The sequence below is a fragment of the Saimiri boliviensis genome, chromosome 14 (assembly GCF_048565385.1).
Source record: "Saimiri boliviensis isolate mSaiBol1 chromosome 14, mSaiBol1.pri, whole genome shotgun sequence".
Lineage (NCBI taxonomy): Eukaryota > Metazoa > Chordata > Mammalia > Primates > Cebidae > Saimiri > Saimiri boliviensis.
In genome coordinates, this window is record NC_133462.1 from 10,424,341 (window position 1) to 10,451,817 (window position 27,477).

Sequence of the window (27,477 nt, forward strand, 5' to 3'; positions counted from 1 at the left end):
GGTTGGCCAGCGCGAGTCACGTGGTTCCGGGCTGCAGCGGCGAGCACCGGTGCGACGTCAACGCAGCCGGTCGAGCTTTCCCGAGCTGTTTTCCGCGGCCCGGCCGCGGCTGAGTCCTCCCAGGGTCAGGGTTGGGCGCCTTGCTGAGTCTCTTTGTAGTCGCCATGGACAATTCCGGGAAGGAAGCGGAGGCGATGGCGCTGTTGGCGGAGGCGGAGCGCAAAGTGAAGAACTCGCAGTCCTTCTTCTCCGGCCTCTTCGGGTGAGAACCGGGCTGAGGGGTCGGGCGGGACCTAGGCTGAGAGGACGAAGGAGTCACGGTCAGAGGTGGGGGGTTAGGCACCCAGGGCTCGGGCCGAGGAGACGGAGAGGACGCTGGAATGAGGTGATACGGTCTGAGGCGGCAGAGGGGACACAGACTGAGGGCCAAGGGTTCGGGCCGGAGCAACACGGTTTGAAGACAGACGGTCTGACATGGCGGAAGGGACGTGGGCTGAGGACACACGGGCCAAGGCGACACTGTCTGGAGGCGAGGAAGGGGACTCAGGCCGAAGACAGGCCAGCGGGCCGAGAGAGAATCTGGACCGAGGGAATACGTCCTGAAGCCTTGGAAGGGACTGGCCTGGGGGGACGGAGGGAATCCGGGAGAGCAGCCATGTCCGGAGGCCTTTCGGAGCTCTAGGGGCATCTGTCTGAAGGTTCTCAGGCGGCGTGATGGGTCCTGGGACTGAGGACGCCCTGCTCGAGGGTCTGACCTTTCCAGTCCCTGGGGCAGTGGATTTGCGGGAGGCCCTGGGCAGTGAGGGTGATGGCTGAAGGAGGCTGACACCAGGCGGAGGGGCTCGGGAATTTGGTGATCCTAGGAGTGGTGAAACGCGTCTGAAGTGTGTTGGGGAGTGCCTAGGTTGAGTCCGGCCCTGGTTAGCAGTGACTGAAGACAGCTGAGCCAGGGAACCCGCATAATGGAGCCAAGGGTGAGGAGGTCCCAACACTTTGGGAAGCCGAGGTGGGCAAATCACTGAGATCAGGAGTTGGAGACCAGCCTGGCCAACGTGGTGAAACCCCGTCTTTCCTAAAAATACAAAAACTAGCTGGGCCTGGTGGCTGGTGCCGGTAATCCCAGCTACTCGGGAGGCTGATGCAGGAGAATCACTTGAACGCAGACGGCGGAGGTTGCAGTGAACCGAGATCGCGCCATTGCACTCCAGCCTGCGCGACAGAACAAGGCTGACAACATGTCGAAGAAAAACAAAAAGACTGAGGAGGCCTGGGCTGAGGCTAAAGACTCCTGGGTGGGGGAACGCATGGTGGTGGCTTGGCCAAGGATATGGAGGGGTAACAGGGTGAGACAGAGGGACGGAAAGAACCAAAACTGGGGATCAGAGGCCTGCTGCTGTGTGATCCTCGAGTAATGGTGATGATGATGACAGGGACGTGGTGAGAAGACGGATGGGAAGAGGCTTGGGAGGCAGAACTAATGTATACGGCATGGCATGAAACCCACATTAGCTCCTAAAAGCGTCACAGGCATCCTCTGAGAAATTCTAGTGGCTTAGGAGTGTCAAGAGCCCAGGTCTGAAATGTGGCTGTGCCACTTCATGACCTTGGGTAAACTCTTTAGTCTCCCCATTAAACGAGATCCAGAACCAAACCTACCTGCGGTTTGCTGTATTAGGATTGAGCATGGCATGGAGTTCACGTCTCTGAAGGTGTTCGCTGTTGTTAATGTGACTTTCCAGAAGAAACAGGTTTGGAGCGTGCAGAGGGATGACGGGGTTCAAAGTCAGTGTGAGAGGAGAGGTCTGGGAGGGGTCAGAAGAGGGAGAGACTGAGAAGCATGAGTTTGCTAAGAGGAGCTGAAATAAAATACAAAAGGGATCCAGGAGGACTTAATAGGGTGCAGAGGTGCTTGAGGCTCTGGGCAGAGGAAGTAGAAGGGAGCTGGGGAGGGTTTGGCAGCGGGTGGGGGGTGGGGAGTGAGATCTGTGTTGAGGGGGGTTCTGAAAGGGTCAAGGGGAGGCCGTGGGAACTGAGAGAGGAGGCTTGGGAAAGGACTAGGGGGCTTGTAGAGAGAAGGGTGTGTGGTAGCCACTCAGAAGCAGAGCCTGGGGAAGGTGGTAGGACTGGGAGCGTCTGCAGAAGGCTGGAGAGGGGGGTTTGGGAGGAGGGCCTGGGGGTCGGAAAAGACTGTGGTAGGAGCCGGGCAGAGGCTGGGAAGACACGAAGTGCAGGGATCTTTCCAAGAGAGGAAAGAACAGGAAAAGGCTCTGGGCCTCAGCCCTTGTTTGAGGTTGGATAATGTTTAGCAAAAGAACTTGAAGAACATGACCGGGAATTGCCTGGTGTGGGGAAACATCCGCGACTGATGGACCATATTGATTAGGTGAAAAATGTTTTCTTTTAGAGACCGAGAGGAGAGAGGGGGTGTGTGTGTGTGTGTGTGTGTATGTGTGTTTTCTTCACAAGGGGAGAAGTTCAAGTGCTGTGTTTGGGGGTGGGACCACAAGCTGGGTTTTTGGTGATGGTTTTCCTGGGTGGCTCTGAGTGTCTGTTCCCTTTAGCCCAGGGATTAGTGGGTACTGGCCTTTGTACTTGGAGGGAGCAGCTAAGTCAACCCCAGGGCACTTGCTACCTGGTTGGGAAGGCAAGATGAACACCAAACACTAGTAAAGCAGAATTACTGACGGTAAGGAAGGCCTCGATTATGTCATTTGTGCAAATGGCTGAGCTGAGAGGAAGCAGCGTTGACTGCGGGGAAGCTCCTGGTGAGGAGTGGGCTGGGCCCCAAGGAACGCCCAGGACTTGCTAAGGGAGTGGGGCTGGGGAGGGTGCTCTAAGCAGCAGGGATGGTGCAGCCGAGGTCTAGCGTGAGGGGAGGTTCTGCCTGGAAAGAGGGGTAACCGAGATCCAGAGGGGCCAGAAATGGCTTCCTGGGGGAGAGGGCCCAATCCTGGGGGGCATGAATAGGAGTTCTGGGGTGCTCTGTGGTATGGAGGGAGGGTGACTGAGCATGCCTTAGGAAGACAGAACACAGAGTTCCGTGTTAGACCGTAAAGGTGGAAGCGGCAGGGAAGGCCTCATGAGCAAGGGCTGGGCCTGGAGGAGGTACTGCGGAGCCCCGAGGAGGCTAAGGGAGGCCCATCCTGGAGGGTTCCCATTTGCCTTCTAGAAAGGACTGCAGCAGCTGGCGTGGGGGAGAGTGACAGCAGGAGGCTGCTGCAGTGCCAGCAATCCTAGCAGATGCTGGTTATTAAGTGCTCACTCTGACTCAGGCCCGGGCCGGGCCAGGCTCTCCCTGCTGATGGGTCGGATAGATTTAGTTTGCACAAAATCCCTGTGAAGGTAGAGAAGTCCGGGGGCTTAAGAGAAGTGACTTTATTTGCCCAGCCCCACGGTGAGTGGGAGAGGCAGCATCCAAACCCAGTTCTGTGTGATTCCAGAACCTCCCCACTTAGCCCCTTTGCTATGCTATCACAGTAGTTTCTCCTGAAGGTTCGTGACCATCTCTGGGCACTACACTCAGGAAGGATGTTGGCAAACTAGGGGCGTTGGAGAGCCGCCACCCTCTTAAGTGTTCCCCCAAGGCAGTTTGCTCCAAATATTTGAAAGAAAATGCTGGTTGTTCATCTCAGTTTCTTCCAGCTCCAAGCAGAGCTGACCTGGTGCTATGGGGGTGTGAGTGAGGTGAGGGTAGAGGGCACGGAGGATGGGAGGCTGGCCTGAGTAGAGCTTGTGTGCCTGGGAATGGGGAGCACAGCCAGAGGCCAGCTGGGGACGACCTACTGGCTGGGTGGGACTCACTCAGGCACCTCCTCCTCTCTGATCTGGGTTTGCTTGTGTTCAACATTTCATAACCCACCTTTATTCAAGGTCCTTGGTAGCTGCCAGGACTGGAGAAGGGAGTATTAGGGTTCAACTTGTACTTGGTGACTCTCTTTTCCCTTTTGGGTACCCCAGCAATGACAGCACCCCACATTGAGGGGCCTCTGGTCCTGTAAAAGGGCAAGTCCGATAGCCTCACCTGGGCCGCAAGGCGTCAGTGCTCTCGCCTGCCTCGGTGCACAGACGCTGCCCTTGCTCTTCATTATTTCTGGGCTGCCAGATGCTAGGGGGCTTTGACGCACCAGCAGCCACTGAGGGCGACGGCACCAGCCAGTTAGGAGAAGCTCAAAGCCATTCCTGTTCCTCCCCTTGGTGAGGGGGAGCCGCTCAAACTTCTGCTCTGGAAGCAAAAAGACGGAGACTTCCTAACTCCAGCGCGGTGAGCCAGCGGCAGAGGGAGACACTGAGTCTGGCCCACCAGTTCCCCTCCCTTCCGCGTGTCTCCTGGTGAATCCAGAGTGCCTGCTGAGCCCTTCGGGGACCGCGCAGGTTCTAAGTGGCAGCTCTGTTCCCTGGGGCTTTTCCTCATCCTGATGTCTCCCGGCCGCCTCCACTGGCCCCAAAACAACCAAAATGAGAACTTCTTTCATCTTGGATACACACGTGTAGAGGGAGTTTCTTCATCTGTGAAGAGGGTAGTCATCTCTGTTTCCTCAGGTGGTTCTAGGGATAAATGAGACGCTGCGTGGGAAGTGGGGAGGCACGATGCCTGGCTCCGCTAATGCTCACTAATGGCTCACTGTCATCCTTACTATTAGGTATTGTCATAAGAAGTTGAGCTGGAAGCGCTGGAGAAATAGGTGGCTGGGTGTTCTGTGTAGAAACTGCATTCCTAAGGCCAGATATTGACAAAGGAATTCCTGTTTCAGCTGCCAGCTTGCCTGTACAGGGCCTGCCCAGGGTCTTGGCGGAGACTGGTGCGAGCATGAGCTTCCAGGTATCCCTCCAGACCGCCTTCCTCCGCAGAGCATGTGGAAACCCCAGCGCCATTTCCAATGGCACCCTGGTGAATCACAGTGCCCTGCCAGCTGCCAAGATCCACAACTGAAAACTTGGCACCTCTTGCCCAGTCTCAGAGTGGAGTCTTTCCTGAGGGCACACAAGCTTCCTGGGGAATCCGAGAGTCCCTGGCTTTCCTGATGGTTGGGACTTTGCTGCCTAGCCGTGCAAACATTTCCATCTCCTCTTTGGGAAGGGGCTACTGAGAGACAAGAGTCTTTGAGAACAGCTTTTAAGAAAAAGGAAGCACATTAGCCCTTGGGCTGTGGTGAAGTGTAATCCCATTGGCATATGGGAGGGCATCCATATAAGAAAGTAAGAACCACAGGGCTCCTGCCAGGCCACGAGGCAGTGAGGTCCTGGCTCTGAGCCTGTCATCTCAAAGGGCCGTGGGCCTGGGTGCACTGTGAGCATCATGGAGTAAGAGGTGGGGCAGTGGGAGGCCAGGACTCTAGAAGCCGAAGGAGGAGCAGCACTCAGCTAATCTGGAGGTGGAGATGAAGCCCATGCTGCGATTCTAAAGTAGGGATGCGTGCCTGGATTCGGCCCTCTGCGGGGCCTGATGAGAGGGATGCTCTCATTTACTGAGCGCCCACAGTGTGGCTGGGTCTCCACTGGGCACGCTGTGGGGTGCTGCCTTTGAGATTGCTCATGCTTCAGCAGTGGAGGTATGGAGTCTTCTCCCTAGTTACAGATGAGGAAACACCGGCTGGCACGCGATGAGCTGGCACTGAGGCCAGGCCTGTCTGACTACTGTCATCATTTGTTTTATGTAATTTTTACCACCACAAGCAACTCTAGAATGCCCATTCCTGGGTGGCAGGCACCCCTTTGAGCGTATTTCTATGCCTTTGTGTAACAACCACTTGAGCACCTTTTTCATTCTGCACTTTGTGCCAAGTGTTGAGTGTACGTCATCTCTAATCCTCACAAGGACTCCTCCCAGCTCAAGTTCACTGTCTCCATTTTATTTCCTTTTTCATTTTTGAGAGACAGGACCCTGCTCTGTTGCCCAGGCTGGTTGGAGTGCAGTGGCGCCCTCCTGGGCTCAAGTGATCCTCCCACCTCAGCCTCCCGAGTAGCTGGGACTGTAGGCATATGCCACCATGCCTGGCTCATTTTTAGTAGAGTTGGGGTCTCACTCTGTTGCCCAGGCTGGTCTCATACTTTTGGGATAAAGTAACTCTCCTGCTTCAGTCTCCCAAAGCTCTGGGATTACAAGTGTGAGCCACTGTGGTGGCCATGCTTCCATTTTATAGATAAAAGGGTGGAATCTCAGCACTTTGGGAGGCAGAGGCAGGAGGACTGCCTGAGCCCAGGAGTTTGAGACAAGCCTAGGCAACACAGGGAGACCCCATCTCTTTAAAAAAAAAAAAAAGCAAAAAAAAAAAAACCTCAGGGATTACTAGCCCCAGGTTGGACACTGGGCAAAGTACCTGAAAGGGACTTCAGCCCAGGTCCCTCCACCCGAAAGTCATTCTCTTTCTACCCCTTGTCCTTGCCCAGACAGACGTCACAAGAGGGTCCTGTGGCAATTTCAGAGCTGGGCAGTTAGCCTTCGACCCTTTATTCTTCACCGTTGTTACCCAGGGCCTGTGTCAGCACTGTGGGGAGATGGGAAAGCAGAGCCAGCCCAGGCCCTGCCCTGCAGGAACTCATACCCTGCTCCATCAGGCAAGGCCCACTGCAGAGCGGCAGGAGGCAGTGGGTGGTTTAGGGCTTCTAGGTGGTGCTGGTGACGGTGCCTTCAGGATGCCAAGCTTCTGGCAGCTCCGATGCAGTTGATGGACTAGCAGGGCTGGTGGCCTCCAACGCCCTGTGCCAGGGTAGACCCTGTACCATGGGCAGCAGCCTTAACTTTTTCTGACGTTCCTTCTGCCTGTTGGCATGTTACAGGCAGGCTGGGTAGGGAGCTGGACTTACTCATTCTCCTTTGCCTAGAGGATGCTCCACGCAGCTCCAGCAGAGAGCAGCCTCTGCCTGTGAGATGAGGGAAGCCTGGGCAGCACAGACTCCCTGGCTGATTTAATCTAGAGGAGAGGTGGGGCAGCAGGGACCTTGTCCTCTCTCTTTGTCTTCCTGAGGGCTCTTGGGCATGGGGAAGGAAGCCTTCCTGATCACTGAGTGAGAGGCAAGGGCAGGACTGGATCTCCAGGGCCCCACTTCTCTTTCCCAGCTGGCTAGGCTTGGGCAAGCCCTCCGCTCTCTCTGAGCCCCAGCTTCCTCCCCTGTAAAACAGGGGCAGCACCCAAAGGGCTCTTGTGAGGAGCTGCCGGGGTCCTCCTGGCACAGTACCCGGGAGGCCGGAAGCCCTGCGCATGAGCTGTGATGAAGGCACGTGGTCTTGAGAGCTGTGCTGAAGGTGGGCTCACAGGGAAGACCCAGGCATGTGACTGGCCCTGGGGCCCCATCCCCACTGAGGGCGCTGGTGGGAGACTCGGGGCAGTGGGCCTTAAGGCTGAGGAGGAAGCCGTAGACCTGTGGTTGTGGCTACCATCGAGGCAGAAGGGGCAGAACGAGTCCAGGACCTGAAATGGGACCTGACTTTGTCCACCCTGCCTGGTGAGGTCCTTCGGGAGCTGCAGGTGCTGGGTCAGGGCATGGTGCTTTTCTGGCAGCCAAGGAGTGCCTGGTGGATGGAGGAAGGAAGGATGGGGGCTGGAGCTCTGCCCTGCAGAACCCCCTGGCCCAGGTCCCACCGGGTGTCTGTGCATTCCTGGCAGCGCCGAGCCTTCCATATGGCAGTCGCTGAGGTTGGTGGCTGTGCTTGGGAGACCTGAGACTGCTGCCTCCGCCTTGGAGGGGGAGAGAGCAAAGCCGAGCGAGTAATTATAGACAGCCCTGCATCAGGCAGCCCAAACCAGTTCCCTCTATTCCCGGAGTGGCTCAGAGCCGTGGGATGGGAGGACTGAAGCAGAGGCAGCTTGGGGGAGGTCAGTGGGGGAGGGACAGTCAGCTGTCACATGCACTGCCGCCCAGGCCCTCAGGAGAGGAGGCCCAGCTAGTTTTTCCTTTCATGTACTGCTGTTGTCCCCCGGCGCATAATAAACGCTCAGCTACCTGTTCCCCGTGTGAATAAATGTGTCTGTGAATGGCTTCATCAGGATCTTCCACTGGAACCTAGGCACGTCACTTTCCTCCTTGGGGACTTCACTCCTGTTTCTAAAAGAAGAGGATGGGACTCTGGAGATCTCCCGTCATCTCCTGGCCATGGCAATGGGCAAGACCATGGTGTGCAGGGGAAGGAGGGGCTGGCCTGGGGCCTGAGCTGGTGCTAATCCCTCTGGCCTTTCCACCCCACGGTTAGAATCAGTGACCCCGTGCAGGGTTGGCCGTGCTTAGCCTGGGATCATAGAGTTTCAGCCTGGGCAGCTGGAAGGCTTTGTGTCCGTCCTGTGTCTGCTCTGTCCTGCTGAGCTGAAATAAACCCGGCTGGGGCTGACTCTGCTCATTGCTGATCGCCCGCTGTGGGCTGCTCAGTGACGTGGGTCACTTCTGCTCCTCCAGGGTCTGAGCTTTTTCAGAGTGCGTGGAGCTAGATGGGACTTAGTCACACTGACAAAGGGAAGGCTGAGCTGGGGGACCTGTGGGGTGGGTAGACCTGTGATTAAGGTCTGTGAGCATGTCCCTTTAAGAGAACATTCCAGAGAGGTCTTCCTGAGGGTTTTTTTGCAGCCAGGCCCCACAGGACCCCTCAGGATTCTCTGCCACAAGCTTTTGAAAGTTTCTTACATCTCCAACGCCAGGAATGGGTTCTAAAGAAGTCACTCCAGGCTGGGCGCAGTGGTTCACGCCTGTGATCCTAGCTTTTGAGAGGCCATTGGGGGTGGATCACTTGAGGTCAGGAATAGGAGACCAGCCTGGCCAACATGGTGAAACCCCATCTCTACTAGTAATACAAAAATTAGCCGGGCAAGGTGGCACATGCCATTAATCTCACCTACTCGGGAGGCTGAGGGAGGAGAATCCCTTGAACCCGGGAGGTGGAGGTTGCGGGGAGCCTAGATTGCACCACTGCACTCCAGCCTGGGTGACAAGAGTGAAACTCCATCTACAAAAAAAAAAAAAAAAAAAAAAAAGGAGTCACTCCAGACTTCTGGCTGGGGTGAGGTGGGTGAGGGAAGACAGGGTACAGCAAGGTGAGTTTGGGAAGGCCACATTGCTCAGGGCACTTCCCGGGGAAAGCAGAGGGTGGGGGACAGCACAGCCCTGGGAGGCACAGGGTAGGCCAGAACCTTACCTGGTGTGATGTGGATTCTGGAGTCCCCATCCCTGTCCCAGCCCGCCTGCCCACCCGCCTGCCCTGGGGGCATTTGCTTGCTGACAATGCCAGGCCTGTCCACTGGTCACTGGTGGCTGCTTTCCAGAGGTCAGTCTCAGTCAGTTTTTCCTTCTCAAACTCACCTAATCAGCTGAATTACCAGGGACCCCCAAACCCCAATTGTTAAAAATCTCAATTGCAGGCCCCATTCACACCTACTGAACAAATCCCAGAGAGTGTGGCTGTGGGGCTCTGGTCTGATCAAATGAGCACTTCGTGTGGTTCAGAAGGTTGAGCAGGTTGGACACACTGAACCCGCAGTGCAGAGGGAAGGAATGCTCACATCCCAGCTCCCAAAATTACCTTTCCGCCCTCCACAACTGTGGTTGGTGTGGACAAGTTTCCAGGAATAATGTTGGGCCAGTTGACACAGGATGTGGGACGGATGGTGAGGATGATTTGTGTGGCTTTTCACTGGAAAATGCCACCCCTCCCTTTTCTCTTCCCTAAAAAATAGGCTAAACACTAGTTATATGAGTGAAGAGAGACTCTGAAATCCATTTGGTGGGACTCCTGAGTGTGTGGAGTTTATTCTACTGATCATGTGGATGATGGGAGTTTGAGCAGTTACAGAGACCACAGACCTTGTGAGCTAAGCCTGGTTGTATTATTATTATTATTATTATTTTATTTTTTTTATTTTTTTTATTTTTTGAGACAGAGTTTCGCTCTTGTTACCCAGGCTGGAGTGCAATGGCGTGATCTCGGCTCACCGCAACCTCCGCCTCCTGGGTTCAGGCAATTCTCCTGCCTCAGCCTCCTGAGTAGCTGGGATTACAGGCACGTGCCACCATGCCCAGCAAATTTTTTATATTTTTAGTAGAGATGGGGTTTCACCATGTTGACCAGGATGGTCTCGATCTCTCGACCTCGTGATCCACCCGCCTCGGCCTCCCAAAGTGCTGGGATTACAGGCTTGAGCCACCGCGCCCGGCCCGCCTGGTTGTATTATTAAGGGCACAGGGAGGCAGTGGGACTTACGGGTTTGAGGTACTAATGAGGTCCCCCAAGTCAGGAGGAGGTTCGTTATGTACATGAGGAGGTTGAGAAGCCAAGATGAAGCTGCCCAAACGGGGTGTCCTTTATGTTTTTAAATTCCCGTCTAGCTCCAGTACATCCTTACTGTTGGATAGTAAGTTTTTGGGGGGCTTTGTTGTTTTAAGTAATGCTATGCTGAACATGGCTTGTAACTTTTCTGATTAGTTTTTTAGGATCGATTGCTAGATATGTAATTCATTGCTGGACCACAGGGCCAAATATAAATCCTAATATTTAAAAATATGTGTGTGTATATATATATTTTTTAAAAATTGATAAGATATGCAAATGGGGAAAAAATGCAGTACAAACTCGGAATGCCCAGTGAATAAGGCTGCCTCCCACAGCTGGCCCTCCTCCAGGCTCCACCTTAAAGAAAAATGCTGTTACTAGGTTCTTAGGTATTTGCCCAGAAATACTCTGTTTATATAAACATGTATGTTTCTATTCTTCTCACCCTCTTTTTTTTTTTTTTTTTTTTTGTGGCAAAGTCTGGCTCTGTTGTCCACGCTGGAGTGCAGAGGTGCAATCTTGGCTCACAGCAACCTCTACTTCCCGGGCTCAAGTGATCCTCCCCCATCAGCCTCTCCAGTAGCTGGGACTACAGGCGTGCATCATCACACCTTGCTAAGTTTTTGTGTTTTTTTGTAGAGATGGGGTTTTACTGTGTTGTCCAGGCTGGTCTCGAACTCGTGAGCTCAAGTGATCCACCCACCTTGGTCTCCCAAAGTGTTGGGATTATAAGAGCCATGAGCCACCGCACCCAGCCCACCCTCTTTTTATTTTTATTTTTAAAACACAAATGGGAACATTTTCTATGGGAACATTTCCCATCTGCATTTTAAAATAGTAGATACAAAATTTATATGTATGGCTGTATCATATACATGCCCGGTCCTGAGTTGGTAATGACACACTCTAGGGCTGCAAAGTCTTCATTGAACAACCACAGAGCGCAAGGCATGGGATTGAGGCTGTCTCTGCGGAAGCAACACAATGTCTTAAACTGGGCTAATCCCCCAGAATGCTTTGCAGTCTCCGAGGGAAAGGGGATTTGTAGAGCACCAGGGACCCAGTGGGCCCCCAGCATCCCAGGCAGGAAGTAGAGGTGGCTGTCAGAGGCTGGGCTTGTGGTGGGGTCGGGAACTCTTCTCTCCACTCCCCCCAGTTAGTACCCAGTATTCCTCCTGGAAAGAGCCAGTCTGCCTGAATTGATTGTGCCATCGTATGCAGGCGTGGGGACCACAGGCACCTGAGGGGTGGGGCCCCCACAGGGGAAGGGTCAGGGGTGGGGGCACATCTCTACTGGCACTGGAGCAGATTTCTTGCTTTCTCCTGGATACCAGACTAGATTGTCTCCTTTTTTTCTTTCCTTTTTCCCCAGAGGCTCATCCAAAATAGAGGAAGCATGTGAAATCTACGCCAGAGCAGCAAACATGTTCAAAATGGCCAAAAACTGGAGTGGTATGTGATCTCCTCTGCTAGAGCTCCTGCGAGGGACTCTCCTCTTCCCTCCGCTTCCACTCCCAAAGGCCTGCCCTTCAGGGCCGCTTCTCTGTTACCTATCTCCGGCCTGAGAAGCCTCAGGCCTGCTCTCCAGCTGTTTTGTGCCTGCTGGGTTACTTTATACTGGGGTCACGGGGCCTTGAAGAAAGGACAGAGAGGATGGGAATAAATAGATTATTAGACCTAGATAAACCCATGTGGATTGATGAGCTCATAGACAGAGTCCTCCCTAAATTCAGAACCTCAGGCTTCCTGGTAATTTCCTTAGTGCCTCCATCAGTGTCTGAATTCTAGGCTGCAGGCAAGGTTCAAGTGCTTCCAATAACGGCATGAATCATGGCTACTATTCACTGAGTACTACATGCTCATCATTTAATTGCATTCTCACCCTAAGGGTCAGTCTGTTAATATCCCTGTTTTACAGATTTGGAAACTGAGCCTTGGCTTAGTCTCTCGTCCAGGGTGCCAGGACTAGTAAGTGACAGAACCAGGATTCAGAAACCAAGGCTCTGACTGCAGAGCCTGAGTATTCGGCCTGTCCCAGTGAGGCAGGAGAGCTTCACGGAGGAGAGGGGTGGGAGGAGCCCTTTGGGCTCAGAGAGGCTGGGGATCTGTTTGGGGCTCCCTGCACGCCCAAGAAGTCCAACAAGCCAGTGCATTGAGCCCATTGGAGGCTCATCTCATAATACGTCTTTCATGTCACCAAGATTGAATTAAGGAAATACGGCAAGAGACCCAGTGTTAGAACGCAGGGAGGAACTTCCTGACCACGGCGGAAAGGGAGTCTAATGGCGGGACCATGGAGGCCGGTGCAGAGGTGCGCGGTGAAACTGATGCTCATCGTTTTTGAGAATGTTGTTGGTTTCCCAAAAATTCGAATAGTTTTTCCTGAGTTTTCACAGAATACATTGTGGATAAAGCCAAATGTTCTGTGTATTTTTATGCTCTCAAACAGAAAATTCCTCTAGAGAAGAAATGCTTATTTTTTAATTACATAGGTGTTGCTTTTCCCTTAAAATTTGTTACCTCCGCCACCCTACTCTTCAAAGAAAAGCCTTAGGCCATTTTCCCCCTCATACTGTCCCCTTTTTTTGAAATTTTATACTCAGATTTGGAGCTCTTAAAAGTAATAATGAAATCATATAGTGAAAACATGGAAGGCTTTGTTTCTTCTGCTGGTTGAAACTTAAGAGGACGGGGCGAGGCCTGCTGGTCCTCTTCCACCTCAGAACCTCTGACTCAGATTCAGCTGGAGGAGAATGAAGGGGAGAAGCCTCAGAACCAAGCTGGGGGTGGTCAGAGCTTCACAAGGAGGAGGAGAGATGCTGTTGCCTCCCAAACGTCAGTTTAGGGGGTGTGAGGGCAGAGTGGCCTGGGACCCATGGACGCTGACCGTGTGCAGAGGAGCACAGGACACACGAGGCTCCAGGCATGGTCTCTTCTGCCCTCCGCCCGTGGGCGCTGGTCTGCATGCACTCATTCCGGGTGTCCACATCCTGTTTCCCTTTCTGGACATGCAGCTCCTGGAGGGAGCCGGCTCTGTATTGTCCGCCCCCAACTCCATGAGCCTTACAGTTCGCATAAGTGCCTCGTCCATGGGGAGCTGCAGTCGAGGGAACAGAATGTGAACAGAGGCAGAAGAGTTGGGAGAATTCGACAGGAAGAGCTTTGGGGAGCTGTGAGAAAGCAACAGGACTTGGAAAGGGGAGTAGATGGGAAGGTGTTATGTGGCTGAATCTCAGTTGCCCCTTGCTTCACAGAACCCCCTCTCTAGCCGACCCCATGATTCAGCCCTCACTTTGCCTTCTAGTGGTGGTTCTGGGCCCTGTGCTTCAAGGCGCCCCTGGGCGGACCGCCGAGGCCAGGAGGTGCAGGAGGCCACCTCGCTCTGTTGAATCTCCTTTCTGGCTCAGCTCTGTCTGCCCTTTGGAGCTTTAAAAGTGGTGGCCCTGGAAATGCTGGTATAGCTGAATTTAGGGGCATGGCATTTTAGCTGGTCTCACCCTGGCTCTTCCATATACCTGGGGCTGAGGGGCTTCCTTCAAGGCAGCTGGTGCGCTCAGAGACTGTCAGGTGGGCCACCAGGAGCCTCAGCCCAGGAGCCAGCAGACCTGAGGTCTAGGCCTCAGTAAGGGCTCGCTCAGGTCACCCTCGTCCTCTCTTGAGGGCTCTTTCTGCATTCTCAAGAGCCCGACTCACCTCCCAGGGCAGTGTCTCCGTGGCCTCATAAATCGTGGAGCCCCACTGAGGCCGGGACCACCCTTCTCTTCTGTTCCAGCTGCCGGAAACGCTTTCTGCCAGGCCGCACAGCTGCACCTGCAGCTCCAGAGCAAGCATGACGCAGCCACCTGCTTTGTAGACGCCGGCAACGCGTTCAAGAAAGCTGACCCCCAAGGTGAGGGCCTCTGCAGGCCACATGGGCTGGCTGCCCGGAGTGCCATCATAGCACCCTGCATCGGGTCCTCGGCTTTCCTGGCGGCTCTGGTCTTTTCCAGTGGCCGACATGTGATAGGCTGGCAGAGCCGGCCTTCAGAAGCCGTGGCCTTCAGAACTGGCTCCCTTCCTTCTGGTTGGCATTCCCGCGCTGCTTAAGTCTCCGCCCCCCACCTGCTGTGTCGGTGCAGCTGATTACCCCTCCCCAAGCCCAGAGCATTTGGGAGTGGGAGTTCCACTGCAGACCCACCGCCTGCCGGGGAGAGAGGAAAATCTGTTCTGTTGTCAGAATTAACATGCAGAAGGGAGTAGGGGAGTTCTGAGACCAGCCAGGTAGGAGTCGCTGCCGAAAAAGGAGCGGAAATTAGCCCAACCTGGCTTCCCTACATCCTGGGGAAGAAGTAGAGAGAACAGAGCCCGAGATTTCTTTGCCAGAGAACAAGTTACTTAAAATGAGAGCGTGTTAGGGACAGAAGCCCAGTTTGGGGCTGACTCATGGTGAGAAAACAGTGTTTGTCCCCCAGGGCGCCTCTTGAAGAGGAAACACAGCCCAGTGATTGCCTGGGGCGGGAATTTTAATTTATTTTTAAAATCTTGGTATCAGGTACAGGTTGCTAATTAGCAAGCACAGGCAGTTTGTAAAAATGACTGTCTACCATCACCGTCCTCTCAGGGGAATGGAAAATATATGAATCTTTAAAAATAATCAAAAGGGCTGGGCGTGCTGGCACATGCCTGTAGTCCCAGCTCACGGAAGGCTGAGGTGGGAGGATCGCTTGAGCTCAGGAGTTCTGGGCTGTAGTGTGCTGTGCAGTTCGGGTGTCTGCACTAATTTCGGCATCAATATGGTGAATTCCCGGGAGCGGGGGACCACCAGGTTGCCTAAGGAGGAGGGGTCAACCAGCCCAGGTCAGAAACAGCAGGCCAAAACTCCTGTGCTGATCAGTAGTAGGATCATGCCTGTGAATAGCCACTGCACTCCAGCCTGGGCAACATAGCGAGACCCATCTCTCAAATAATGCTGATAATCACCATAATAATAGTGAAAAGGAGCTGTGTCATCTCGGAATAAAGGCCTATCCTTTCCAAGAGAATACGGGTTTACGGCAGTGCAGGGAGTTTTCTCCATGGATCAGTGACCCCTGGTGCACACGCCGCGTTTGGGAACTGCGTGCATACCCCGTTGTCATGATGTGGGATGTGAGTTTCCAGACAAGGATGGGCTTGTGTGTTGACCAGTAGCTCTTCTCTGTCCTTAGACTGGCCAGTGGTTCCCCATTAGCTGGGCATCTCACACATTGGCCTCAGCGGTCACACGGTGGGGCTGAGGCCTGGCAAGAGGCCAAGGAGCAGCCTTATAACTGGGTGGGCTGTGGAGCTGACCTGGCTGGCAGCCTTGGGCCACAGCGGGCTGCATGGGTGATGCAGTGATGACCCAGGGAGACCCTGGGTTGGTTTTAAGCTTGACTCACCCAGGGAGTCTCCATGTCTTCCATTAAGCTGCCCTGCCAAGCCTTTCCTTCTGCTCCCCAGGAAACTGGCTGGCCTAGAGACGCTGTCTTAGCATCTGTGACGTTCAGCTGCCGCCCCATCTGGAGAGACCAGAAGGACTTGCTCTGGGGCAGCGCTGAGCACCAGGCTGTGGAACAGTGAGCACCTTTGCTCTTTCAGCAGGCCCCTCCCTTCCTGCAGCAGGCCCTGCCTGCCAGTGGGATGTGGTGAGGTCCCTCCCCTGCATTTGATGCGAGCTTTTCTAGCTCTCTCTGCAGGGTGTGGGCTGGGAGTCTGGGTGTGGCCCTTCTCTGGCCTTAGGAAGCTCAGGGTGGCCAAGGACTCCAGCGGGTAGGAAAGTGTAAAGATGATGCCGCATCCGGGGCACAGAGGCCAACTCGCGCAGAGCTGAGGCGAGAAGGCGAGGAGCAGGCGAGCTTGGCTGGGGGAGAGCTCTCGGGGAAGAAAGGGGGTAGTTCTGATGGGAGAACCTCCCGTGGGTAGAGCTGAGAGCAGGTGCCATGTCCGGAGCCCTGGGGGCGTGGTGCTGAGCAGGGAGGGGTTTTAGCACAGCATCCAGAGCTACAGCCTAAAGATGCACGTCCCAGCTATGGCTCCCAGTGGGGCAAGGGGCACGTTGGCATCAAAGGCAGCAGCTGCTTTGTGTCTGAGGCCAGTCAGGCCTCACAGAAGGCCAGACACATGGCTCATGCCTAGAATTTCAGTGCTTTGGGAGGCTGAGACAGGAATCCAGGAGTTCAAGACCAGCCAGGACAACATAGTGAGATCCTGTCTCAAAGGAAAAAAAAAAAGCCTCACAGAGAATGTCATGTAGCAGCTGTGCGTGGCTCAGCAGCACAGGAGGTGGGTGGTCTGGGAGGACCTGCCCTCCCTGTGGTCTTGGGCAAGTCAGTCTTTTGGGCCTCTGTTTCCTCATCTGTTAATGCAGAGACTACTGTGAGGTGACGCAGTCATGCCTAGCGCGGCACCTGGCATGTGATAAACTGCCAGTCAGGACACCCTTGGCTTTCATCAGTCCAGGGATCTCTGCCTACCCTGGGCCCCCACGGTCTCTGCCCTTGGCCGGGTGCATTGTGAGGCAGCGCTGGAGGCCCGATTTGGAACCTTGCCTGGCTTCCCCAAGCAGGTGACTGGCTCCTGGGGCCCTCCTTATCGCTGGTCTCCTCAGCAGCCTAGAAGGCCTCTGTCCGGCATCAGCACTTCCTCCAAGAGTCCCTCCAGAAGGAACCCCCCCTCAAGTGGCAGCTGGAGTGTTCCTGAGGCCCGGCTGGGCTTCTGTCATCCTCTCCTTCTGCAGAAAGGTGGCCTGCTGCCTCCTTGGTGGCTCTGGGTGGGGAAGGGTGATGCCCATATGTGTCATTGGTTCCTCAATTACCCAACCACCACTGCTGCTCAGGGCAGACTTGGGCTAGGGAGGCCTCTTCCGGGGTCTGCCTGATAGCTGGGGCTGGGGCCAGTGTGTGTACCTGGGGCAGGGAAGGGGCACAGCCCCTGCTTGTCCCCCACTTCCTCCCTAGCTGCCATTTCCTGGGTTCCTACTGTGTACCAGATGCTTGGCATCTTTTAACCCATTTGATTTCTTCGTGCGGTTCTATGATTTGCCCCCATTTGCTGAGGAGGAGACAGCCAGGTGTGACCAAGGGGGACTTGAGAGAGGCAGAAGTCCAGCTGGGCATCGCTGGTGGAGTGACTGCGGGGATGGGGCCGGCCTGGGCTGCAGCTCTCCAACTTGGGCTGGATTGCGCCTAGCCCCTGTCCAGCCCTCTGTGGGTGGGTGGAGGAGGGCCGGGCCACGGAGCTGGGTGTTGCTCCGCTTCTCGGGGTGCCCGAGGCCTGGCGACCTGAGATAAGAGCAGCAGTGGTGAGTGTCAGCAGCTCGTCCTGGAGCCAGCTGGCCCGGGTGTCTCTGGCGGACTGCCGCTTTCCAGGTGTGGAGGGAACTCAGCCCTGTGAGTCCATGTTGCTGCCAGGGACAAGTTGTCTCCCTATTGCTACTGCAAGGGCTGAGCCGTGCTGACGGTGGGCGCTCCAGAGCCACTGCCAGCAGGCCCAGGTGGCAGCTGCGGGTCTCACTGCGGAGTGAGCGCAGCGTTTGCTGCCTCAGCCTGCAGGGGGCCAGGTTAGTGTCCTGGGTGTTCTGCCCAGGACAGGGAACCAGTGAGCAGCCCCAGGGCGCCAGGTGGAGTCTGCAGCCAGGTGGGCCAGGGCAGGGCGGGCCGGGCCAGGCTGCTCACCTCACTCCAGCTGCTGCTCTCCTCTGGCTCAGCTCAGCTGTGGCTTCTGGGCCCACCCATGACAGGATGTGTGTGTCTTCAGACTGCCAGGTGTAGGCTGTGTTCTCTCCTCTGCCCACTTTTCGCCGCCTTTTCCTCTTTCTGCAGCCACAGGCTCTGCCTGTCAGGTCCGGAACCTGAACTGAGTGGTGTACCTTCTCTCAATCCCTTTCGGGTCCCCACGGGTCTTTCTGAGTTGGACAGAATCTCCAGACCTCTGGGGCACCCAGAGGAGCGCTTATGAGCGCTGTTGATATGTCGGAAGTAGGGGCTGGACTCCTGAAAGCCCAGCCACAGGCCTGAGGCTAAGAGCCTTTGTTCAGATGCCTCGTCACGGAGAGGGGTTGGAGACCCATCCAGACTGTGAGCCCCTTGAGAGCAAGCCCAGGTCTGTGGGTTCTTGGAAGCACCCTCATCCCAGGTGAACACGGCCTGGGTGACATGGAGGCCTCCATGGTGACCAGGAACTTTCAGATGCTCAGGCTGCAGCTCAGAGCCCACGCCCTGCAGCCTGCCAAGTCTTCCTGCCTTTCCTTCTCCCACCCCAGGCCTCCCTCCCTGCAATACCCCTGTCCTGTCCTCCTGAGATGCACTAAGATGGGGTTTTTAAAAAATACCCCCTGAGAGCTCATTTCTGCCAGCTAGAAAATGCCTCCCACTCATGCTTTTCTCCCTCCTCCAAATAACTTGTCAAAAAAAAAGCCTTTCCCAAATTTAAAATCTTGCAAGAGATAGTACAACAAAGGTAGCCCAGTTCTTCCTCGGTGCCATCCTGGTGTGTTCAGGCTTTTTGGCAAAACCTTTGAGGAGCTGGTGGGTGGCAGGGCCAGGTTAAAGGGACAGAGAGCAGAGGGCTCCCAACTGCCAAGATAGGAGGAAGAGGGGCGGTGGAGAGTGCACCCGGGTCTCGGTGCTCACGGCATCCAGCCGCCTCCTCCCAGAGGTCCAGCTCCTCCTGGTGCAGGGATAGAAGCTGCTCAGGGTCCTGCAGCGATGCTGGCAGAGTCCAGGGAGAACCTGGGCATCCCTGCTGCCTCCAGGACCACCTCAGATGTTGGGCTTGGCCACCTCCCATGCCCCCTTCCCCTTTGCCAGCAGCTCAGTTCTTCAAGAGCAGGGCCTTAGAAGGTCTGGCTTACAACACCCGTGAGAGTCTGGCCATCAGCCCGGCACTGCTGTGCCCTGTCCCTGGGGTTCTGGGAAGCTGGCAGCATCCTGGCAGAACAAGGGGAGAAAGGCTCCCCCGATTGTGTGTGCCCAGCAAGTCACAGTCTGCAGAGTCAGCTCTCTCACCAGGTTTGCTGGGCTCAGGGATTCCGTCCCCTCCTTCCAGCCCCTGGAGAGTGTGCGGCAACCCTGGCAGCTCTAAGTGCCTATTGATCTCTGTGCCGGCAGCCAGGCCCGCCTGCGTCCGCCTCCTCTCCTGGGCTTCTGCTGAAACGACTTCACTTTCTCGTTTCTCCTCCCACCTCCCTTTCTCTCTCCAGAGGCCATTAACTGTTTGATGCGAGCGATCGAGATCTACACAGACATGGTAAGGGCTGCTTGCTTGTCCTGATGCCCCCCACCCCCGCCCCGGGGTCTCCCTGTATTGCCCCAGCCTGTGTCCTCACCTTCAGCACTCCCAGTACTGTTCTTATTCTGTGGCCAAAACCAGCTGGGGAGGGGGAAGTGGGAGCTGGGGGCATTGGGTCACCTGGGCTGGCCTGGGCCGGCTGGATCTTCACCCAGCTCCCCACCAGCCTGATGGCCCCTCCCTCCACACACCTCGCCTCCAGCCCTCCACAGGCAGTCATGGTTTTCACTCATAGAACTTAGGTTATTGAGCTGGGCACGGTGGCTCAGGCCTGTAATCCTAGCACTTTGGGAGGCTGAGGTGGGAGGATCTTTTGGGCACAAGAGTTCAAGACCAGCCAGGGCAACATAGCAAGACCTCGTCTCTACAAAAAATTAGCTGGTGTAGTGACATGCAGTGTAGTCCTAGTTCTTGGGAGGTTGAGGCAGGAAAATCACTTGAGCCCAGGAAGTTAAGGCTGCAGTGAGCTGTGATCACACCACTGCACTTCAGCATGGGCGTTTTGTCTCAAAACCAGAAAAGAAGTTAGGTTACTGTAGAGCGTGTGTCCAGCACTTTCCCTTGCCCAGCCTTCCCACGAGTGTCGCATTTGATTAGCATCTTGCAGCAGGCCAGAGGGGTGGGCAGAGCCCACAGGAGACTCGGCACCTGCCCTGCCCCGGGGGGGCGTTGCCAATGACAGATGCAGACCAGAGGGGCAGCTGCCGGGCAGAGCCAGGGTGAAGGCCCACCCAGGTCAGGGCTTCTCTCAGTGCTTTCCCTTTTTTTTGGTTTTTGGTTTTTGTTTTTTTTTTTGAGACAGAGGACGGTCTCTCTGTCATCCATGCTGGAGTGCAGTGGTGTGATCTCCACTCACCGCAACCTCCACCTCCAAGGTTCAAGCAATTCTCATGCCTCAGCCTCCTGAGTAGCTGGGATTACAGGCACGCGCCACCACACCCGGTTAATGTTGTACTTTTAGTAGAGATGAGGTTTCCCATGTTGGCCAGGATGGTCTCAAACTTCTGACCTCAAGGGATCTGCCCGCCTCAGACTCCCCAAATCCTGGGATTGCAGGTGTGAGCCCCACGCCCGGCCGGCTCCTTCCTTTTCACCTCTCCACTTGCCCCATCTGTCTGGTCCCTCCAACCGCAGGCGGGGACATGAGCCCTGCTCCCTTGTGTTCAGGGCAGTGCTGCAGGGATGACTGTGACTAGAACAGTAATAGCAGCTGCCATTTATTAGGCCCGACACTGCAGGGTGGTTCATCCACAGCCCCGTTCCGTATCGGAAGAGGGGGCTCAGACTAGTGACATGACTTGCCCAGGGACACGGGGCTACAAGCAGGAGTCGCTGAGACCCAAAACGAGGTCTGGCTGAGCCCAGGGCCTTGCCCTTTCCTCTGCACCGGCAGGTGGCGTTGGGCCAGCCAGGCGGGCGCCTGGGTGCTGGGCAGAGGCGGATGGAAGGTGCGCAGGCTGGAACCTTGGGCCTCCCTGGGGAGCTCTGGGTGTGCATGGAGGAGGCTGACAGGCGGCCGTTGGCCTCGGGGCAGAGCTGGTGCTCTTGGGCAGGGGTCTCAAGCCCTCCCTTCCATCCTGGTTTCTCCGGAGCCTTTTGCCAAGTAATCCTGGGCTGGTCCTTCTGCCTCTTTGGCTTCTCTATCAGATGCTTCCTCAGGGCCAGGGCCTCGGCCAAGTGCTTGTGCTCACATTCTCTCTGGTGTCACACCATCTGTGCCCCCATGGATGGGATAGAATTAGGCTGAGGTCCTGGAGTAGCTTGCCCAAGGTCACCTGCTCAGCCCAGCACGCACAGCCAGGCCTCGAATGCTGGGGCCCTCCCTTCTCATCCCTGTGTTCCCCGCCTCTCGGTGTCTTCTTCATACCTTCTCGCGGGCGTGGCTGAGGGGTGGGAACCTGAAGGGTCATGGGTCAGCAGGGGCGCAGGGCCAGGCATGCAGGAGCTTAAGAGGCACAGGCAGCCCCTTCCCATGTTCCCTCCAGGGCCGATTCACGATTGCGGCCAAGCACCACATCTCCATTGCTGAGATCTATGAGACGGAGCTGGTGGACATCGAGAAGGTGAGTGGCAGCAGGGCCCTGCCTGGGCTGGCAGCCAGGACCAGCGCAGCTCTCTCTTCTTCCTACTGGGGGAGTCCTCTGGTGTCTGAGTGCCCAGAAGGGGAGGGTGGGGGACCAGCAGAGGTCAGGTAAAGGGGTCTGGCTGTGTCCCAGGCGGGCAGGGCGGAGGGTATGGAAGCTGCACGAGGCCTTTCCCACCACTGCCCAGCTCTGAAACCCACCCCTGTGTCTCCCCAGGCCATCGCCCACTATGAGCAGTCCGCAGACTACTACAAAGGCGAGGAGTCCAACAGGTAGCCCCCTTCCTGCCTGCCCCGCCCCGCTGGGACCGCCACCACTTCCCTCACTCCTCCTCTCCACACAGCTCAGCCAACAAGTGTCTGCTGAAGGTGGCTGGCTACGCCGCGCAGCTGGAGCAGTATCAGAAGGCCATTGACATCTACGAACAGGTGGGGAACAGGTGGCGACCCTGCCCGCTCTCAGGACGTGTGTCTCCTCCTAAGCACCGGCACCTTGTTCTGGAACCACCCCTCCCGCGGCTCACCCTCTGCCTCTCCCTATCCCCCAACCCCATCCTCAGCCTGGCTGAATGTTCACCTACGACCCTCTGCCCCTATGCCATGCCGGCACCCTCTCCCTAGCTGTGCCCCTCCCACACCCCTTGCAGAGCTTCCTGGAGGGATCCAGAGTGAGGCTGGCCAAGAAACCAGAGTCAAAGAGGGAACGCGAAGAAGGGGCCAGGGGTGGATGTGGGCCTGGGGTGGCTGTGGGCACCCTGCCCCATGACACAACGGTCCTCATCCACAGTGAGCGGGAGGGAGTGTCACATGGGCTCCTCGAAGTGTGCACGGAGCCCTGGGTGATGGCCGAGAAACAGGCAGGCAGCTGGCCCCGGGGGAGAGAGGGGCGGGCACCGCCTCTCATGTTCCCGCCGCCTGCCACCCCTCTGCCCACCGCTGTGCCAGCCTCCCGTTGGTCCTGACAGCCAGATCGCCTCCTCCCCACTGTCTCAGGCTCTCGGGAGGCCCACGGACACCTGGCTACAGTCTCAGCCACTGTCACGCCCTGATCTTGGCTGCTTACGCACTGGCCACTGACCTCCCCAAGCTGGTTCCTGGCCCTGCCGTTAGAGTCCTGGGTTAACAGGCCCTCACCCCAGACACGGACCCAGCTCCCAGCTGGCCCCCCGGTGCCTGGCAGTGGCCCTGGCCTTCTGGCTGCTTGCCCTGAGCTCACAGTGCTACTTCCCTGTGGCTACAGGTGGGGACCAACGCCATGGACAGCCCCCTTCTCAAGTACAGCGCCAAAGACTACTTCTTCAAGGCGGCCCTCTGCCACTTCTGCATCGACATGCTCAACGCCAAGGTAGTGCGCCCCACGCCGGCCGGGCCACCGGCACCTTGTTCTGGAACCACTCCTCCCTGGCTCGCCCTCTGCCTCTCCCGATCACCCCAACCCCAGGTCAGGTCGCCTGGCCTCCCAAGAGGGGATGTGCTCCTCCCTCATACCTGGCCCCTGCTAGCCGGCCTTTGGAGGAAGAGTGTGGGTCTCACCGCTGTGTGTCTGTGCTGGCGTCACCTGCCCGCTGGTCCTGGAGGCTCTTGGGGGTCCAGATCCTGCCTCACTTAGTGCGCTTTCCTTCATGGGTACACTGAATCCTCACTGCACCCCATAAAGTCAGCGCCATTGTCACCTCATTTTACGGGTGAAGATGCTGAGGCTGGGACGAGACTTTGAGGCCACATGCCTAGGGTCCTGCAGCCCAACATTCCAGAGCTTCGTGACTGCCGCTGTTATGACTTTAACTGGAGCTCACATGCACACCTATTTTCAGGGCACTTGGCAAAAGGGCCAGAGAGGGCAGTGGGTAGGGGGCATGGCCAGCGGGAAGGAGGGTTGGCACTAGACTTTGCTTGGCTGGAGTTTTCCCACCGTTGCCTGACAGGAGCACAGAGCCTAGGATTTCCTGGTCCCCCTGTCTGCCCAACCCCTGCCTCACAGCCCGTCTGAGCCCTGCTCTGCTGTGGGCACCATCGTGGGCTTTGCCAGACCAGGTTCACATCCGCAGCCCATGTCTCACCATGCCCTGGGCACATCACTGCCTCTCTGGATCTGTTTCCTCCCTTTCAGAAGGGGGCTCACCATTATTTGACCCTCTCAGAGTCCTCAGGAAGCACCAGCCCCAGGCCTGGCATGGAGGATGTGCTCATTTGCCCACTGCCCCAGCTGAGCCAGGTGGGAGGAGGCAGTGGGTGCCTGCCTGGGGAAGCTTCCCCCTCTACCCACCTCTCTCTGCAGCCAGGCTGGTGCTGAGCTCAGCTCTGGGGAGGTACTGACAGGCACAGAGCCAGGTGACACCTGAGGCTGGGGGAGGGGCATGGAGTGCTGACTCAGTATCACCAGCCATCCCCAGGTCCTCTCGGCTGCCAGGCCAGCAGCTCTGAGGGCCCTCTCATTACTGACTCGTCCTCCTCCCTCCTGCTGTCCAGCTGGCTGTCCAGAAGTATGAGGAGCTGTTCCCAGCCTTCTCTGATTCCCGAGAATGCAAGTTGATGAAAGTAAGTGCTGGGTGCTCCGGCCTCCCGCTTCCCAAACCCCAGGTGTGGATGGCCGGGGCTCCACGTGAGGCAATCACGAAGGCTTGTCCGGTGGTTCTCAGAGGGTGTCTTTGTTTTGTTTTCTTTGGCCAGTTGAGTTTCCATTTTCCAGATGAAGAAAGTACCACTTGGGGAGTGCTAGAGCTCAGGATGGGCTGGGTGGACACACGCCACACGTGACATACACCCCCCCCAGACACCACACATACCACACACACCCACAACACATACCACACCAAACACCACACACACCATACACATGCACCATACACCCATCACACATACAAACCAAACATGCCATACACACTATGCACATACCACACGTATCCACACACCCCACCAAACACCCCACAATGCACCACACGCACCCACACACCTCCACCACATATATACCACACATAACACACACACACACACACACACACCCCCCATGTGATACTCCGTGTCGGTAAGGTTGTCCCAAGAGCTAGCCGTTTCTGATGAGCAGGGCAGCAGGATTGCAACACATCCCTACCCAACACACCTGTACCCACACCCACACCAACCGACCCTCTCAGAGTCCTCAGGAAGCACTAGCCCCAGGCCTGGCACACAGATAGTGTGTGCTTTAATCTAATCCGGGCCAGACCTCAGGTCAGCCTGGGCCCCTGACCCCTGTCTGCCATTTGCTTACAGAAATTGCTAGAGGCCCACGAGGAGCAGAATGTGGACAGCTACACCGAGTCCGTGAGTGGCCAGCGTGGGGGGCCAGGCCCCTTCACGGGGATGGGTCCCCAAGGGAAGCTCAGACATGCTGTCCCCTGAAAATCACCCATTTTTATCTAGTCCCCAGCCCACTGTGAATTGCTTTCTCCAGTCACCCCAGAAACCTCACAAGTAGCCCCAAGAGGTATCGGGAGTGTTCTCCCCATTTTATAGATGGTTGCACTGAGGTTGGGGAGGTCAGGAGGCTCAGCCGTGGCCCCTCAGGGGCAGAGTCGGGGTTCAGAGCCACATCTGTCTGCCCCTGAAGACCAGGGTTCCTTGAGTTCCCCAGGCGAATGTGAGAAACTCTCACAGTGGGTGCCCAGGAGGCACAGACGGGGAGGGAAGGGGTGAGGAGGAAAGTGGAGCTGAGGACATGGGAGAGGCGCCAGCTTCCCCCTGCCTGGCGGAGCCGCTCAGTGCTGTCCGGTCCTGATTTACTCCTCTAATGGCACATGCCAGGCATTTCTCCCCAGGTGTCCCTCGGAAATGTGAGCCCCTAACAGGACAGCGAGCAGAGGCCGTCCAGTTCCTCCTGCTCCAGACATGGGGTGGCAGCCCAGCCAGGAGCTCAGGGAGGGAGGCCCGCAGGCCGTGGCTTCTCTCCCCCGTTCCCCATGACACTCGGGAGTAGCCTTTTCTATAGCTCCAGGATTTTTTTTTTTTTTTTTTGAGATGGAGTCTTGCTCTGTCGTCAGGCTGGTGTGCAGTGGCGCAATCTCAGCTCACTACAACCTCCACCTCCCGAGATTCTCCTGCCTCAGCCTCCCAAGTAGCTGGGATTACTGGCGCCCGCCACTACACCCAGCTAATTTTTAGTACAGACAGGGTTTCACCATGTTGGCCAGGATGGTCTCGAACTCCTGACCTCGTGATCCGCCCGCCCCGGCCTCCCAAAGTGCTGGGATTACAGGCTTCAGCCACCGCGCCCGGCCTAGACCTTTTATTTATTTTATTTTTTTAACTAATTAATTTATTTAGAGTTTACTTTTTATTTCTGTAGACCTTTATTTTTATAAGCTACAACATCTTTCTCCCCCAAGCAAAACCTTGTGCCCTGTGTAGTAAAGACCAGAGGGAGCTGCCCTGGCTGAGTTGGGGCCTCGAGCCCTCCCTCAGCTCCTCAGAGACCAGGGGTGACAGGGACAGATCTTAAAAATATTGGAGCTGGGCATGGTGGCGCGTGCCTGTAGTCCCAGCTACTCAGGAGGCTGAGGCAGGAGAATTGCCTGAACCCAGGAGGCGGAGGTTGCGGTGAGCCGAGATCGCGCCATTGCACTCCAGCCTGGGTAACAAGAGCGAAACTCCGTCTCAAAAAACAAAATATTGGGACACAGGCCCTTGGGCTGCAGGGTTGGGGACAGGGAGGAGCACGGCCGGTCCGTCACCAGGTGTGCCCACAGGTGAAGGAGTACGACTCCATCTCCCGGCTGGACCAGTGGCTCACCACCATGCTGCTGCGCATCAAGAAGACCATCCAGGGCGACGAGGAGGACCTGCGCTAAGCCCCGCCCAGCCCCGGCGCCGGCTTCCTGTCCTGTCTGCTCAGAGAGAGGTGGGGCCGAGGCTTGCTGGAGCACTTCCCTCCCTTCCCACCCAGGGAGTCCTGCGGGCCACAGTGGGCCGGCGGCAGTGGGGGTCAGCATGCAGGGCGCCAGAGGCCCAGGCTGCTGGCCAGGCAGTCACCCTCTCTTCTTGCTACATCCCTCGCCCCCTGTCCATTTATTTAAGCCCCCAAAGGTACCCTTCACCCCAAAAACCAGCTGTACAGAATCTTTGATACAGACCTATTTGCTGGGGGTGCTGTCAGGGGTTTGGGGCCAGCATCTGGCCCCCCATCTCCTGACCAGCTGAGTTGTGAGGCTGGTTTCTGTCTGGCACTTTTGTCCCCCAGCCAAGCCCTGAGCACATGTAGCCTCTGAGACTTGCTGTCTCTGCTAGGGAGAGGCTCCTCTTCCCCCACCCGCAGGAGCCTCCCCAGCCTCCTGCAGCCCCGACCCCTCAGGTCAGACCCCGGGCCCTGGAGCTTAGGGGGTTGTCCCCCACCCCAGCCCCGAGCCTGCCCCCTCCCTAATGCTTTGAGGTTTTGTTGGTTGGAGGCTGCAGCTGGCCCCGAGAAGGAAAATAAAAAACAACACTTTTGCATGAGTCTCTCTTCCTCCTCACCTCTGCTACCCACCTTGCCCCATGGGCTGGTTTCCCGTCCTCACACTCCTGGACCCCCTGGGCTCTGAGCGAGCTCTTGGGAGGTGGGAGGCATGCATCCTTGAAACATGCATGGGCTGGGTCAGCTTCTAGGTGGGGGAGACCCAGGGATGGTGGGCCTTCGGAAGAGCTCTGGCTTGGGAGTCCCAGATCACCCATCTTGATCTAATTTTCTCTGCATTCTTGGGGTCTGGGCGTCTTGGTTTGCTCAACTGGGATGCACAGTGGTGATCCCCGCTCAGAGCCAGTGGCAGAGCCGAGTGTGACAGTGCTCATGACTGCTGTGGATGAGATGGGCGGGAGCCCGCCGAATCTCCCATGTCCACAT

General features: G+C 56.5%; 1 protein-coding gene across 1 annotated transcript; it reads left to right on the top strand.

The window, feature by feature from the left end:
• On the top strand, nucleotides 1–27,092 carry NAPA (NSF attachment protein alpha). Its single transcript, XM_003940292.4, has 11 exons — nucleotides 1–262; nucleotides 11,625–11,704; nucleotides 14,025–14,141; nucleotides 19,452–19,498; nucleotides 21,526–21,603; nucleotides 21,841–21,896; nucleotides 21,968–22,052; nucleotides 22,864–22,968; nucleotides 24,093–24,161; nucleotides 24,876–24,926; nucleotides 26,348–27,092. Exons 1-11 carry the CDS (start codon nucleotides 165–167, stop codon nucleotides 26,447–26,449), a joined length of 888 nt encoding a protein of 295 aa, XP_003940341.1. The 5' UTR covers nucleotides 1–164; the 3' UTR covers nucleotides 26,450–27,092.
• Nucleotides 27,093–27,477: the final 385 nt, after the last annotated feature.

Excerpts from the sequence above, each read along its gene's own strand:
- NAPA (XM_003940292.4), top strand. The coding sequence starts at position 165 with ATGGACAATTCCGGGAAGGAAGCGGAGGCGATGGCGCTGTTGGCGGAG. Across the intron at positions 11,705-14,024 it reads AATGGCCAAAAACTGGAGTG|CTGCCGGAAACGCTTTCTGC; the intron begins GTATGTGATCTC and ends CTTCTGTTCCAG. Across the intron at positions 21,897-21,967 it reads AAAGGCGAGGAGTCCAACAG|CTCAGCCAACAAGTGTCTGC; the intron begins GTAGCCCCCTTC and ends CTCTCCACACAG.